This window comes from Hipposideros armiger, unplaced genomic scaffold (assembly GCF_001890085.2).
Source record: "Hipposideros armiger isolate ML-2016 unplaced genomic scaffold, ASM189008v1 scaffold_1349, whole genome shotgun sequence".
Lineage (NCBI taxonomy): Eukaryota > Metazoa > Chordata > Mammalia > Chiroptera > Hipposideridae > Hipposideros > Hipposideros armiger.
Window position 1 is genome coordinate 165,480 of NW_017732699.1, and position 13,645 is coordinate 179,124.

General features: G+C 54.8%; 1 protein-coding gene and 1 long non-coding RNA gene across 7 annotated transcripts; one reads left to right on the forward strand and one right to left on the reverse strand.

Moving 5' to 3' along the window:
* Positions 1-1,760: 1,760 nt before the first annotated feature.
* On the reverse strand, positions 1,761-6,046 carry LOC109377275 (uncharacterized). Of its 2 annotated transcripts, none has more exons than XR_002122846.1 (4): positions 5,944-6,046; positions 4,651-4,764; positions 4,062-4,164; positions 1,761-1,922 (listed from the first exon to the last, which is right to left on the reverse strand). It is a non-coding gene; the product is annotated as an uncharacterized LOC109377275 (long non-coding RNA). The 2 variants fall into 2 exon arrangements; XR_002122847.1 differs by lacking the exon at positions 1,761-1,922 and adding an exon at positions 3,510-3,704.
* A 10-nt stretch (positions 6,047-6,056) lies between these two features.
* Positions 6,057-11,953, forward strand: RNF112 (ring finger protein 112). 5 transcript variants are annotated; one of them, XM_019633592.1, is made up of 14 exons: positions 6,057-6,303; positions 6,535-6,575; positions 7,326-7,611; positions 7,803-8,009; positions 8,123-8,251; positions 8,451-8,555; positions 9,002-9,052; positions 9,346-9,402; positions 9,481-9,555; positions 9,677-9,791; positions 9,940-10,106; positions 10,185-10,238; positions 10,346-10,420; positions 10,530-11,953. In XM_019633592.1, exons 1-14 carry the CDS (start codon positions 6,250-6,252, stop codon positions 10,995-10,997), a joined length of 1,884 nt encoding a protein of 627 aa, XP_019489137.1. In that variant the 5' UTR covers positions 6,057-6,249; the 3' UTR covers positions 10,998-11,953. The 5 variants fall into 5 exon arrangements, with proteins under 5 accessions (XP_019489137.1, XP_019489134.1, XP_019489136.1 ...); XM_019633589.1 differs by having other exon boundaries at positions 9,940-10,238; XM_019633591.1 differs by having other exon boundaries at positions 9,946-10,238.
* Positions 11,954-13,645: the final 1,692 nt, after the last annotated feature.

Below are 13,645 nucleotides of genomic sequence, written 5' to 3' on the forward strand. Positions count from 1 at the left end.
CCTTCTGGGGCTGGCATGGGGAGGTCTCCTCAGCTCTCTGAGCCTGTTTTCCTGTTCAAGAAATGGAGCTAATGGTCACTGTGTTGTGAGAATCAATTGAGGCAGTTCATATGGCAACGCACTGTGAACCCTAAATTGCTAAGCAAATGTTGGTTAATGTTTTATTTTGAAAATTATTTTAGAAAGCCTGGGTTTGAATTGATGTTGAGGGGCTTTGGAAGGGAAGCTGGGGAACTTGGACTTTCCTCCAGCTGCAGATGGGAAGTCCCTGGAAGCTGATCAGCAAGAAAATGGGTGGAACCAGGTTTCAGGGTCAGGAACAGCCACACATGGGCCTGGCCTCTTTAGCATCTGGACTGTGTCCTGCCCAGCCTCAGAGTTCAGGGACTGGCCTCAGTGTCCCCCTTTGCCAAGGGCCCCCCACCAGTTCTGAACATAGAGGTTGAAACTAGACACCACTTGTAACCATGGCCATCCGTGGGATAGGGGACCTGTGGCTTCATTCGAGGGGAGCCTGACTGAGCTGACAGCAGTCTTCCCAACTCATCAGGGTTTTGAGCATCCAGGTTGCAGCCTGGAATGGGCCTTTCAATCATAGGGCCTGACTCAAGGCAAGGCTGGGGCTACCTGTGATGAGAGAGGACGGATGGTACCTGGGAGGGACTGTACAGGAAGTCAAAACCTGGTTATCTTCACAAAAGCAGGAATTCCACACCATGCTCAGCCTTAGCTTGATCTTTATTGAAAACTAAAAAATGCCAACCAAATATGGCAGCTGCTGGGTGAGCTCCAATTCTGTTTTCTCTGGTCTGGATCTTGTCCCATTGCTCCTCCTTCACCCTAAAGAGGCCTGACCCCTCAGAGCAAGAGACCTGCTTGGGCCAGGTCTCTGATGCTCACACAAGAGGATCTGGTACAGATGCACCTGGGTCAGGGCCAGGGCAAGAGCAGGCACGGCCAGTGGGTCTGTAGGGATTGGGGAACACACCCTGCTGCACCGTGGGGCCAAGGCAAGGGCCCAGGGCATGGAGGCAGCCATGTTGGCATGGACACCAGGGTGGCTTGGGTGCTGCAGCACCCCCACAACCCCCTGCACCTGAGAACACCCAGAAGCTGTTAGCTCAACAGGACAGTGGCCTCTTTCCTTCCTTAGCTCTGCAGGGGAGCATTATGAGGCAGAGTCTGAGAGGTGATGTGCCTTGTATGCCCTGACCCACTCTCCTTCCTCCCCTCCCATCACAAGCTACACTCCAGCTAGGCTCTTTATCTTACACCTCTGGGTCTTTACATGTGCTGGTCTTTCTGCCAGAAATGTCTTTTCACCCCCATACCTTTGCTGGCCAACTCATATTCATTTTTCAGGCTTAGCTTGAGCATTATCTTGTGGAGAGCACCTTCCCAGATATTCAGATATGAGTGAGATGCCTTTGCTTGATCCTCCTACCTCACCCCTCACTCACCATTGTCAGAGAGCTCTTCACCCAGAACTCATCTAATGACCTTTCTGTCTCTCCCACTAGACGGGAAGCATCCTGAGGGTTCATCAGTCTACTCCCAGGGCCAGAATGATGCCTGGTGTATAGTGCTCAATAAACATTTGTAATATGTATGGGCAAGAATAAGAATGGATGATTGGATGGGCAGACAAGTGGATGACTAGTGATGAAAGGTTGGATAGGTGGGTGGGTGGATGGGTGAGTGGGTGGGTGGGTGGATGGGTGATTGGGTAGGTGGGTGGGTGGACTCCTTGCTCACCTGTCAGGCATCACAGACACCTTGGGTGGAGTCGGCACAAAGCTCATCCTCCCCAGTGATCAGGTCTCTAGCTCTCCTGGGAACACCTGCCTTAGAGGCCCTCACTCTTTCTTGGTCTAGGAGTGACAAGTGGGCATGTTGGAAAGACTGTGAAGAGGGAAAAATCTCTGGGAAAGAAACGGAGAACAAGGAATTACAGAGTCTTGCCTTGGCCATAGCCAGAGAGAGCTGTTTGCATGCTCTCTCTGGGACTGGGATGTGGGGGTGGTGAGGTAAGTGGGAGGCTCATGTGAGGGGATTGGGTGCAGCTTGGGGAGGAGGAATGAAGAACAGCAGGCCTGGGTTCAGGGTGGTGATGAGAGGAGGGATGTCACCTCAGCCCACCGGTCCCAGGTCTGGGCTTGTTACCTTCATTGTCTTCCAGCCAGTCACCCAACAAAAAGTGCCCCAGGGCAGCTGGGCAGCGGTGGGAGAGACTGATGGCTGGATTTTCTGGGAGAAGGGCTAAAATAGGGCCACAGCTGACCATGACAAAGGAGTGTGGTGACCTGTCACATGGCCTGCACCTTGGTGGCAGAGCTGGGGGTGTCCAGGTGGCTCCCAGGGGCACAGGGGAGGAAGAGACATCCGGGTGGCAGGGGTCTGGCGCTCACTAGCACCCACTGTGCCAGTCTTCCTGGTGAGGGCCAGCCTGCCCCAGCCCTCCGGGAGCTCCTAGGCCAGGGAAGTGGGAGAGAGCAGGACACTCCAACAGATGAAAACTCTGTTCTCATTGAACATCCCCCCCCCCTCCACTTAGACATCAGGAAACTGAGGTCCAGAGAAGATCTGTGACTTGCCCAAGGTCACACAGCAAGCTGGGGCCAGGACCATCCAAAACTCAGTTGCCTGATCCCAATATTCTACATAGATGGACTGAGAGGATTTTTCTTCCCCCCACCTCTGAGGTAAGTGGCTGCATACTGAGATGCAGCAAGACCACAAACTCTTTTCCAAACTTGTTTTCATAATTGACATGACTTTGCCACCCAAGAAAACCACAGAATAAGAGCCTGGGTGCGGGAACCTGACTGCATGGGTTTGGGTTCCAGCTCTGACATTAATAGCTGTGTGATCTTAGACAACTGATTTAACCTCTCTGGCCTCAGTTTCTTCATCTGGAATATAGTACCTCCCTCATAGGTTGTGTTGTTAAGGGTGAATTCATATACATAGGGTGCCTGGAACAGTGCCTGTGGGTAAGTGTGTGATGTGTTTGTGTGCATATGGAAGTAAGTGTGAATTCATGTAAGTGCACGAGTGCTCAGTAAACATCTGTTGAGTCAGCAGCACTCGTGCTTTGAATCTAACTTCACAGAAGATTATGCCGGTTAAGTTAACTGGATGATATAATGTGAAAGGTAGCAGACACTGAACTAGGAAGGTATATTACTTCTGATTTTGAAGTTTTCTTTTTGTAGTTTGGAGACTCTCATTTTCCTGTCAGGTTTCAATCATCCTCAGAGACTGTAGAAACGCAGAGAGGCCTGTGGAGCTTAGTGGATAGAATGGAACTGTCCCTACCTGACCCCCACAGCTGGCCTCCCCGGACAAGGGGTTCCCCCTCAGAGCCCCAAATACCAGCAGGGTCATCTGATAGCAAAGGAACAGAGTCAGGGCCTTTCTCCAGGAGCACAAGCTCTCAGCGTGAGGAGGCAGGGTGTTTTCTACCCCTGGTCTCGCACTGTGTCTCTCAAAGTGAGACTTCTCAGGTGCCCAGGCCTGGGTTGGGGGCTCTGTCCTTGTAGCGTGGCCTCCTGCCCACCTCCAGCTCTGTCCTTCTAACCCGTTGTCCACACAGCAGCCAAAGCGACCAGGGCTAGCTTCTTGGGTGTGTCACCAGTGCAGTCACCCAGGGCCAACCCTCAGAAGGGCCCTGTGCTTGGGCGGCAGTGTTCTGTGATCGCCATCTGGAAATGATTCATAATGTGAGCTTTGAGTTTGTGTTTTGTAAGTGAAGTCTGATAGGGAAATGGATCATGCCCTGGGGCCTGGGAGCTTCAGCGTCCCCTGTGTCCATCTCCAATTGCCTCCCTAGGGTGGGCTCTTGGCTGCCCCTCCCCAGCCCTTGACGCCTCTTCCATCCAGAGGCCTGAGCATGGGCTCAAGCAGAACTGGGGACCGCTGGATTGGCTTCAGCTATCTTGGTGTGGGACAGGTGACAGCCATCCTCTCACTGGGCTGAAATTTGATGGGGATCTCTTGCCCAGCCCCCATTCCAGGTGCTGAGCACGTCCCAGCATGAACGTGGCCTCCCTTGGGCTCACCTGTCAGCAGTGAGTTGGAGGCGGTGGGCCTATGGGAAGAGGAGATTAACTTTCAATCAAAATGCCGCTGCTGGGACCTCCACAGTTTCATTTTGCACCCGGCCTGCAAATGACATAGCCATCCCTAAACATGATGTTTTTACAGCACAAGTATGCCCTGCAGGAGCCCTCCTGGAACACCTACTGATGTGCCCAGATCACACAGTCATGCACGCCCCAGTCGGCTTAGTTCTTTGGCCTCCTCCATCCCACCATCCTGTTTGCTCTGCCTGGAGCAGCCTTTCCTACCTCTTGGCTCACGGAGACAGCCCTGACACCTCCAAGCCTGCGTTCTCACTCCAGCATAGCAATGCATTTTTATCGCCTGACTGGTCCATGTGCCCCCAGAGGAGATCTTGGGGAGCATAACGTCTTTGTCTCTCCTGTTCCCAGCCGCACCACAAGGGCTGGGTACCCAGTGAGTAACCTGGACTGGCTTCTCGGGTGTGTGACCAGTGCAGTAGCTTGGGGAAGACTGGGCACCCATCTGCGTTCCCACATCTTTGCCTGGTGATGAGAAAACAGGGGCTCAGAGAGGATGGCAACTTACCAGGGCCTCATGCTGGGAGAGCAAGTGTAGAACTTCCGTGTGAATCCAGTGCCCAGGCTGTCTCCCCTGTACCTGTTTGCCAGGATGCAAGGCCACCTGATTGAGAAGACCACTCTGCAAGGAAGAAGAGCAGTGGGCATGGCTCTGCCCAGCTCCTCCTCAAAGGAGGCTTTGCTACCAACAATGGGGAGGGGTTGCTGGAGTCATATCACTTCTCTGGCTTCCATTCAGCCCCACAAACAGAGGCCCTTCATCCTCTAGTGTGAAAGACCGGGGTGAACAAGACCCAGGGATGCTGCTGGGGGCGATTTCCACTAAGCTTCTCTAAAGTACTAATCCCATCTCCCCTTCTGCATTCTTGCTCCTAGAGCTTAAGAATAACTCTTTGCCCGGGCAGATGCCTTTCTGTATGTAACTGTGACCCTCAGAGCTCAGAGAAGTGAAGGGAGGAACTCAGGGCCCCTGGTTTTCTAGGTCAGCTGGGATTCGAGCCTAGATCAGCTTGCCTCCAGAGCCCGTGCCGCACTGAACCTATCACAAGTCAGGTGCCCGAGCCATGTCCAGTCGGCAAGGGCAAAACACGAAGAGATGGCACCTGAGCTGGGCCTGCAAAGGTCTCTCAGAAGGGGTGAGGACAGAGGGGAGATGGAGTAAAGGTGCAGAGTCGGAGAAGAGTGGAAGAGAGGGAAGACTGGAGAGGACTTTTCAGGATAGTAGATATAGCCAGGTAGTTTAGATATTGATCTGATTGTTAGGGGGCCATGGCAGGCATTTGAGCAGCATGGGATCAGCTGTGCTCAGTGGGGTTTATGCTGGAGGTGCACTGGGAAGGGGAGGGTAGGAGCCCAGTCAAGAGGCAGTTAGGTCTGGAATTGACTGTCACAAACTTGAAACCAGGTGAAAGCCATTGGAAGAGGAAGACACGCAGCCAATGTCATTGAAGCTAAGGGTACTGAGCAAAGCTGCAGCTGTGAATGGGCATCAGTGAGATAACCCTGGGCAGGAGAGAGTGTGCAGGGCCACATGCAATATGGTGGTATCACGGGGCCCCACACATAGTAGGTGCTCAGTAAAATGTTCATCCCATGAAGGAAGGGGGGCCTCTCTCTGATTTCCCAAACCTCTCCCTTTTGCACACCCTGCCCAGACCCCTGGAAGGACCCTGTTGGGCCAACAGGAGCAATATTTGCCCACGGTTCCCTCTCTGCCAGTGCACCCATGTGTCTTCTCTCTCTCCCTTTACCCTCCCCCTCCGTGTCCTTATCTTTCCCTTCTGTCTCCATGGCGACTCACCACTTCAGCTTGCCTGCATCCCAGACTCTGCCAGGGATTCTGAGCTCGGCTCTGTCCCTCCCTCCTCTGGAGCCCTGGTTCCCGCAGTCTTGTCTCCTCCCCCTGGGGTGAGTACAGAGGCAGCCTCCTCCTTACTGACTGACACATCTATTTTCCAGCTTTGACAGAGTCGGCTCCTCTGGGGAGACCATCCCCCAACACCCTCCACCTGCCACAGCTCACCAGCCCTTCCATCCTTACGGCTGGCTGAAGGGCTCCTGGCCTTCACCCTCCGCTTCTGGACCCTCTCCCCACTCCCAGGCTCCCATGCCGAGGTCTGCCTTGTCAGTCATTTCCTTTTGTCACTGGCTTGGCAAACAGGCAAGTGTTCAGTCCTGAGATCTGAGGAGAATGGGGATGGGAAGGGGCCATGTGGAGATGGGGGGTAGGGGATAGGGGTGGGGATGGGTGTGCGGAGTGGGGATTGAGGGGCCACTGAAACTGAGGATGAAGATATAAATCTGGATTCTCTTCAAAACAACGTTTTGTGTGTGTGTGTGTGTGTGTGTGTGTGTTTTGGTTTGTTTTTTTCCCCCAAAATTTTTCTCCAAGGAGAGAAAACGGAGCTTCATGGGAAACAGCAGCAACAGTTGGTGAGTGTCAGGGCCTGCTGGCAGATTGGTGCAGTGGGCCTCATCGGCCGGCTGGTCCAGGAACAGGGGGGGTCTATGGTTTTCCCAGGGGAGGGCATGTGAGGCTGGATCTGCCAGGCTCTGGGGATGTGGGCGGAGACAGGGAAAATTGGGGGTGCTGCATGGAGGCTGATTCCAACTCAGAGTGGGAGAGTAGAAAGAATCTTCCAAGAACCAGAGCCATCTGCCCGACAACTGGGGGGCTCCTACCCTCTCCTTAAGGTCCCATCTCGGGGTGTACTGAAGTTGCTGTAGGATATTGTAGAAGGCATTACTCCTTAGGTGGTCAGGCTGAGTCAGTAACTCCTTGAGGGAGCCCTGGCAGCAGGAACCCGTGGGGAGAATTTTTATGAGCATTTGTGCCAGGTGCCGGGCAGTGTGCTGTGCATGCACCATCTCATCAGATTGCTCCAACAGCCTCATGAAGAGAGGCTGCTCACCTCTCCTCTTGGACAATTAGGAAACTGGGGGCTGGATGGGGGCCGGAACTTGCCCACGGTTGTATTTGGCGGCATAGCAGAAGCAGGATTCAATCCATTCCAGGCTTTCTCTTTCCCAGGATCACTCTGGGGTCTCCAAGTTCTGGGATGCAAGTCTTTCAGGAACAGGCAGAGAGCTTGGTCTCTCTGGGAACAGCCTGCCTCCTCAATCGCTGGCCTGTGCCCCCTGCAACCCTGCCTGCTGCTCTCAAATGGCCCGTTCTGCCCCCAGGTCCCACATGCCATTCCCTAAGTTGGAGCTGAGCCTGGGGTCCTGGCCCGCAGCACCCCAGGAGCTTCCCACCTGCTCCATCTGTCTGGAGAAGCTGTGTGAGCCAGTTTCGCTGGACTGCGGCCACGACTTCTGCACTCGGTGCTTCAGCACACACCGTGTCCCTGGCTGCGAGCGGCCCTGCTGCCCAGAGTGCTGCAAGATATGCAAGCAGAAGAAGGGTTTCCGGGGTTTGGGGGAGAAGATGAAGCTGCTGCCACAGAGGCCACCACCGCCTGTGCCACAGGTCCGGGGACCAGGCCTCATTTCAGGGCAGGGGGGCGTGGAGAGACCCAGGTCCAGTCCAAGACGGGTGTGTGGCTTTGGTCCTATTCTAGGAGGTCAGGGTAAGAAACTGAGTTCGGGGTTGGACACACCCCAGACTTGGGGTCCGACTCCCACAGCCTGAATTCAGGGGCCTCTCTTTCTTCTGGCCAGGAGACCTGTGCTGTGAGAGCAGAACCACTGCTGCTGGTGCGAATCAATGCCTCTGGAGGCCTCATCCTGAGGATGGGGGCCATCAACCGCTGCCTGAAGCACCCCCTGGCCAGGGACACCCCTGTCTGCCTCCTTGCTGTCCTGGGGGAGCAGCACTCAGGGAAGACCTTCCTCCTCAACCATTTGCTCCAGGGGCTGCCAGGCCAGGTGAGGGCAGGCTGGGGCAAGGGGCTAGGGGTAGGTTAGGGGTCCCAGCTTGGCTTTGGGAGGGGGATAAGGGCTGGATGCATCAGCTGATGCCTTCCTTCTCTGCCCTGCAGGAGTCCTGCGAGGGTGGCTGGCTGAGAGGAGGGGGCTCCCTGCAGGGGTTCAGTTGGGATGCCAATAGCCTCTCCAGGGGCATATGGATGTGGAGCCATCCCTTCCTGCTGGGGAAAGGCGGGAGGAAGGTGAGGAGAAAGGGCAGAAGAAGTCAAAATTGGGTCAGGTAGGGGGAAGGAGAGAGAGGGGGAGGGGGGGGAGGGAGAGGAGATGAGTGGAGGGGAGGAGAATGGAGAAGGAAAACTTTGGGACAAAGACAGGAAGACAAGGTGGGCAGAGGTATTGAGTCAGGCTTGACCCCTTGGTCTGTCCCCCGCCACTGCACAGGTGGCTGTGTTTCTGGTGGACACGGGGGACGCCATGAGCCCTGAACTGAGCAGTGAAACAAGAACCAAGCTCTGTGCTCTCACCACAATGCTGAGCTCCTACCAGGTGAGAATGCTCTGATCTTGCATCTCTACCTTACTTGCCCCGCTCCAGCTCAGCTTTCTGCAAACCTGGGGCACCTCAGCTGGTTCTGTCTATCAGAGCTCAGGTTATGGTCACTCTATCTCACACATTTTTGTGTCCAGGATCCCTCTAGGTTCTGGGGGTGCCCCTGCAAGAGAAGGATGCCCCCCGTTGGTAAAGGAGGGAACATGGTTTATTCTACAAATAGGTTGAAAGTCCCTGGGGGTAGCTGAAGGTCTGCAGGATCATTCCCCAGCCTTCCTTCCATCCCTCACAGCTAGATGCTCAGGAGGCTGTGGAGGCCCCTGGGCTGGTCTCTCCTGGTCCCAAGCCTCACAGTCAGCCTGTGAGCTCCTTTCCCACCAAGGTCTTCCCAGTGTCTCTTTGCCTTTGCAGACCCTCTTACATCTTGTTCTCTTTGGTTCCAGATCCTCAACACCTCCCAGGAACTGAAGGATAAAGACCTGGAATATCTGGAGGTGAGGAAATACCTGGTGTTGGGGTGCCAACACGTCCCTGCCCTGACCATAAGGCCAGGGGACTGGACCAGCCAGAGTCAGATGCCTTCCACTTCTGGTCTAGGGTTTCATGACCTACAGCTGGATTGGTCGGTTTGAGGGCAGAGGGTGAAGCACAGGATACTTGGTTGGAGGGAGGCCAGAGGGGCCTGGAGCTGGGAGCTGGGGGCATGGGTTATACAATGGGCTTAGTGGGGAGGGGAGGCACAGACCTTGGAGTGGCCCAGCTGTGACATTCAGTGTCCTGTCTCTAGATGTTTCTCCACGTGGCTGAGGTGATGGGCAGGCATCATGGGATAGTGCCAATCCAGGTTAGACACCCATTTCTGGACTCATCACCCAGACCCAGATACCCCTGGCTGCTGGCATCAGGACCTATTCTCTTCCAGCACCTGGATCTCTTAGTTCGTGATTCATCACATTCCAACAAGACAGGACAGGGGCACGTGGGTGATGTCATCCAGGTGAGTGTACAGAGGGAGGGGATGGAGAGGTGGGTGTAGAACACAGAGTTGAGGGGTCCTGTAGGCAAATTAGGACTGGGGCTGGACCCCTAGCTCAGAGCTTTCCCGATCTATCTCTCAGGAATCCGGCAAATACCCCAGGGTTTGGGAGCTGCTCCATAAAAGGCGAGCCCGCTGTTACCTCTTGCCTGCTCCAAGGAGGCGGTGGGCCAGCAAGGACCATGGAAGCCCAGGCAGTGAGTGTCCCCAGCAGCAAAGGTCTCCCCAGCTTGCCCTCCTCCAGGCAACTTGCCAGTGTCTCCCAGCCTCTGACACCATTTACCCTTCCAAAAACTAGTCCTGCTTAGTCCCCGATCTCCTCAGCATGAGGAACCTCTTCCTCAGACACAGATGACGATTTCCACCATCTCCAAGCCTACATCGCTGATGTACTGAGTGCTGCCCCTCAGCATGCCAAGAGCCGCTGCCAGGGGTACTGCAATGAGGGGCGACCCCTGGCCAGGGGAGACAGACGCCTGCTCACAGGGCAGCAATTAGCTCAGGAAATCAAGGTGTGGAAACTTCCCAGAAACCCAGGCAAGCCCACTGTCCCCCTGCTGTCCCTGACCCCTCCAATGATGTCTCTGCAGAACCTCTCAGGCTGGATGGGGAGGACAGGGCCTGGGTTTGCTTCTCCTGACCAGGTACAGAGCTCCCCAGGAGGATCCAGGGGGCGGGGAGGGAAGCGAATGGGTGTACCCTGGGATCTGGGGAGGAAGGAGGAAGGCAGCCTGGATTTTCCTGTGCACAGATGGCCACCCAACTGCACAACCTGAGGATGGTGGAAGCTGCCAAGAAGGAGTTTGAGGAGTATGTGCGGCAGCAGGTGAGCCCTGGGCTTGTGTGGGAGCCAGGTGTCTGGCCAGCAGGGCCCACACCAGGGGAGGGCTCCCAGGTCTCTAGGTCAGAGTGTCTTCTTTCCCCTCCTGGCACAGGACATGGCCACCAAGTGCATATTCTCTGCACTCCGGGTCCTGCCCAACAACATGCGGAATCTCCTCTCCGCCCAGAAAGATGCCATCCTGGCTCACCACAGAGTGGCCTTGCTGTGCCATGGGAGAGAGCAGACCTTGGATACCCTGGAGGCTGAGCTGCAGGCTGAGGCCAAGGCCTTCATGGATGCCTACACCATGCGCTTCTGTGGCCACCTGGCTGCCGTTGGGGGTGCCGTGGGGGCGGGGCTCATGGGCCTGGCAGGTGTGGTGGGTGCAGGCATGGCTGCAGCGGCGCTGGCTGCAGAGGCTGGGATGGTGGCAGCTGGAGTTGTAGTGGGGGCCACAGGGGCCGCTGTGGTCGGGGGTGGTGTGGGTGCTGGGTTGGCTGCCACCATGGGCTGCATGGAGAAGGAGGAGGATGAGAGGGTGCAGGGAGGGGATCGAGAGCCCCTGCTCCAGGAAGAGTAGCAGCCCCCAGGAGACAGTAGGGGAAGGGAGAGAAATGGAGGAGGGTGTGATGTTCTGATTAACCCCATGTACCACACTCTCCTGGTTGAATGTTCTGGGTGGCTGCCTCAGCCAAAGAATCAAGGTGACTCCAGGAGCTTAAGGAAGCCTCCGGGGGGCCCAAGAGGCAATAGTATTTTGGCGGTAAGTACAGTATAAGGCCAGTCTCTGATTGCACATGATTGTTCACCTGCCATTGCCCTAATTCAACTTGACCACAGGATCTCCCACCAAGAGTGAGGTTCTACCCTCCCTGCCCTGGCTTAATTCCCAGGGACTGTAGGAAGGCTGAGCATTCGGGAAGTCTCTCCTTGGGTGAAAAGGGCCCATCCTTTCACAGATGGGAACAACCCCAGGTCGAGTGACCTTGGTGTTCAGGATCGGGGAGCAATGAAGAGGGGCTGGGGAAAAGAGAGAAGGGGGCCATTGGACAAAACCAAAGAGTCCGGGTGTGGTGGATGGTGGCCTAACCCCTGAAGTGGAGGAACTTTTCTTGGAAACTTCCTAAAGCTGCCCCAGCAGGACAAAGCTGGTGCCCCTCCTCCCGCAGCCCCAGACTCTGCATGTGCACCTTGAGTGGGGTCCCTATAGGTGTCCCTTGTGGCTGTGCCCTTTGTCACACATACTTTTTTGTGGAATGCCATCCCAGCAATGGGTTAAATGCCAAAGAAAAACCTTGTGATCGCATCTGGAGCTGAAGCACAGCCCTGGAAAAGCCCTTGAAAATCCTGCAAGCATCAGCAAGGGCACATGGTCCACCCTACAGGCCCCTGCTCAGCCCCCAAGGGGAGCCTGAGGGCCCAGCACCCTTCCCAGGGGTACATGGAAGCCCTACTAGGAAGATTTATAGGTTATTAAACTGTTAAGGGTTAATGGGCGCATTACACGAAAAATAAAATGTGTGTGCTTGATTGTCACCTTCCCAGTAAATTATTGAAACAATTTTTGAATTCAGCCCCCAGAGGGCTTTGGGGCAGGGAGAGGTGAACCAAAGTGCTCCATTATGGGGACTCATGGATGGGAAGAGGGAGACTGAAATTCCAGAGATCTGGGAGCTGAGTGTCCGAGGCCCCCACTTGCAGGAGAGCTCAGGCCAAAAGCCAAGGGCATGGCCACATTCGTAGGTTTGTCCTCTAGGACTTGGGATCCTGCTCCCCAGGTCTCTCCTGCTTCAGATGGCCCTGTGAACAGGTGGTCATGTGGCATCTATTCTGCAGGAGGAGAGAATGGAAGCATCTATGGGGGAATCTTTGTTAAAGTCATGAAGGGAGGAGGAACCCAAGACCACCTCTGCAGGGCCAGCCAGCGGGAGTTTACCTGTGGCTTCCCTTCCCTGCCCCAAGCCTCCATCTCGGAATTACAGCAGCAGTCACTGCATCCAAACCCAGAGAGAGCAAGTCTTAGCTGATGTTCCCCAGCTAACTGACAGCGGAAGCAGGGTAGCCCCGAACTCCTGATCCCTAGTTGGTGGGTGTTCTTCCACACACAATGGAAGAGATTTTGTTAGACTCGGCTGTGCTGAAGTTGAGACACTCCTCCTGGTGATTTCTTACCCCTACCCCCAATCTAGTACAGCTCTGGGAAGCAGCGTTGGGGGACAGATGCACCCCCAATCTAGTACAGCTCTGGGAAGCAGCGTTGGGGGACAGATGCAGAAGGACATGGTCTGGGACACATGGCTCAACAGAAGTTGCAGTTAGCAAGCTGGGAACAAAATAATGACGACAAAAAAATCCCAAAGCCAGGGTAGGGAACAGGTGGGGTGAAGATGGAGGGCTCAGGGTGGCTCTCTCCAACTTCTGAGGACTGAGCCAGAGGTGAGAACAAATTCTATAGCTTGTGAGATATTTGTTGAGAAAGGCTTCCTGGAAGCCTCTGTCTGGGTTCTTCCATCATCATCTGGTGGATACATGAGCTATAGAACCTCCTAGACTTTGGGGCTGGCAGGCTCAGGACTTAGGGAGAGCACGAGAGGAATCACCAAGGGAGGGTGACAGAATCTCACCCCGCAGCACCGGAAGGAACTGCAGTGGCTACTTCTCCCTGCTCTTTGAACAGAAGGGGTCACAATGGCCCAGCAGGGGTAGTGAGTGTTCTGTGGAGGCAAGATGAATCGTAAGAAGTAGTATTTGTCTTGTGCCTTATATGTAGCTTTCAATGCACCTTCCCAAACATTATTACCATAGTTCTCCCTTCGATAGCTCAGCTGGTAGAGCGGAGGACTGTAGTACATCCCAAACATTATTACCCTAAGCCTCCAAACCATCTCAGGCAGTATGTAGAATGCCCATTTTTACAGAGGCTCAGAGAAATGATGTCTTAGTTGAAACAACTAGTCAGAGATAAGTCTGGACATGAACCGAAGGTGTCTGATGCTGAATTCCTTGCTCAGGAGACCCCTCACTCACCCCACAAGTCTCTCCAGACTCCAAGACCAGGCCTCTGGGTCTCAAACCCAATTAGGGGGCTTCCCGGGCTTCCCACATCAGCTCTGTGATTCACAAGGGCCCGAGTTACTCTGTGCCCAAGGTCTCAGCCACATGCTGTTTCTCAGCTGCATAAAGTCTGGCTGGTTTCTCTTCTATGACTTATTGAAGGTCACTCCAAGA

What these genes read in the sequence shown, in the direction of transcription:
- RNF112 (XM_019633589.1), top strand. Translation starts at nt 6,250, where the DNA reads ATGCCGAGGTCTGCCTTGTCAGTCATTTCCTTTTGTCACTGGCTTGGC. An exon ending in CAATGCTGAGCTCCTACCAG is followed by an intron (nt 8,556 to 9,001) that starts GTGAGAATGCTC and finishes CTTTGGTTCCAG; the next exon opens with ATCCTCAACACCTCCCAGGA. An exon ending in GGACCATGGAAGCCCAGGCA is followed by an intron (nt 9,792 to 9,939) that starts GTGAGTGTCCCC and finishes CCTCTTCCTCAG; the next exon opens with ACACAGATGACGATTTCCAC.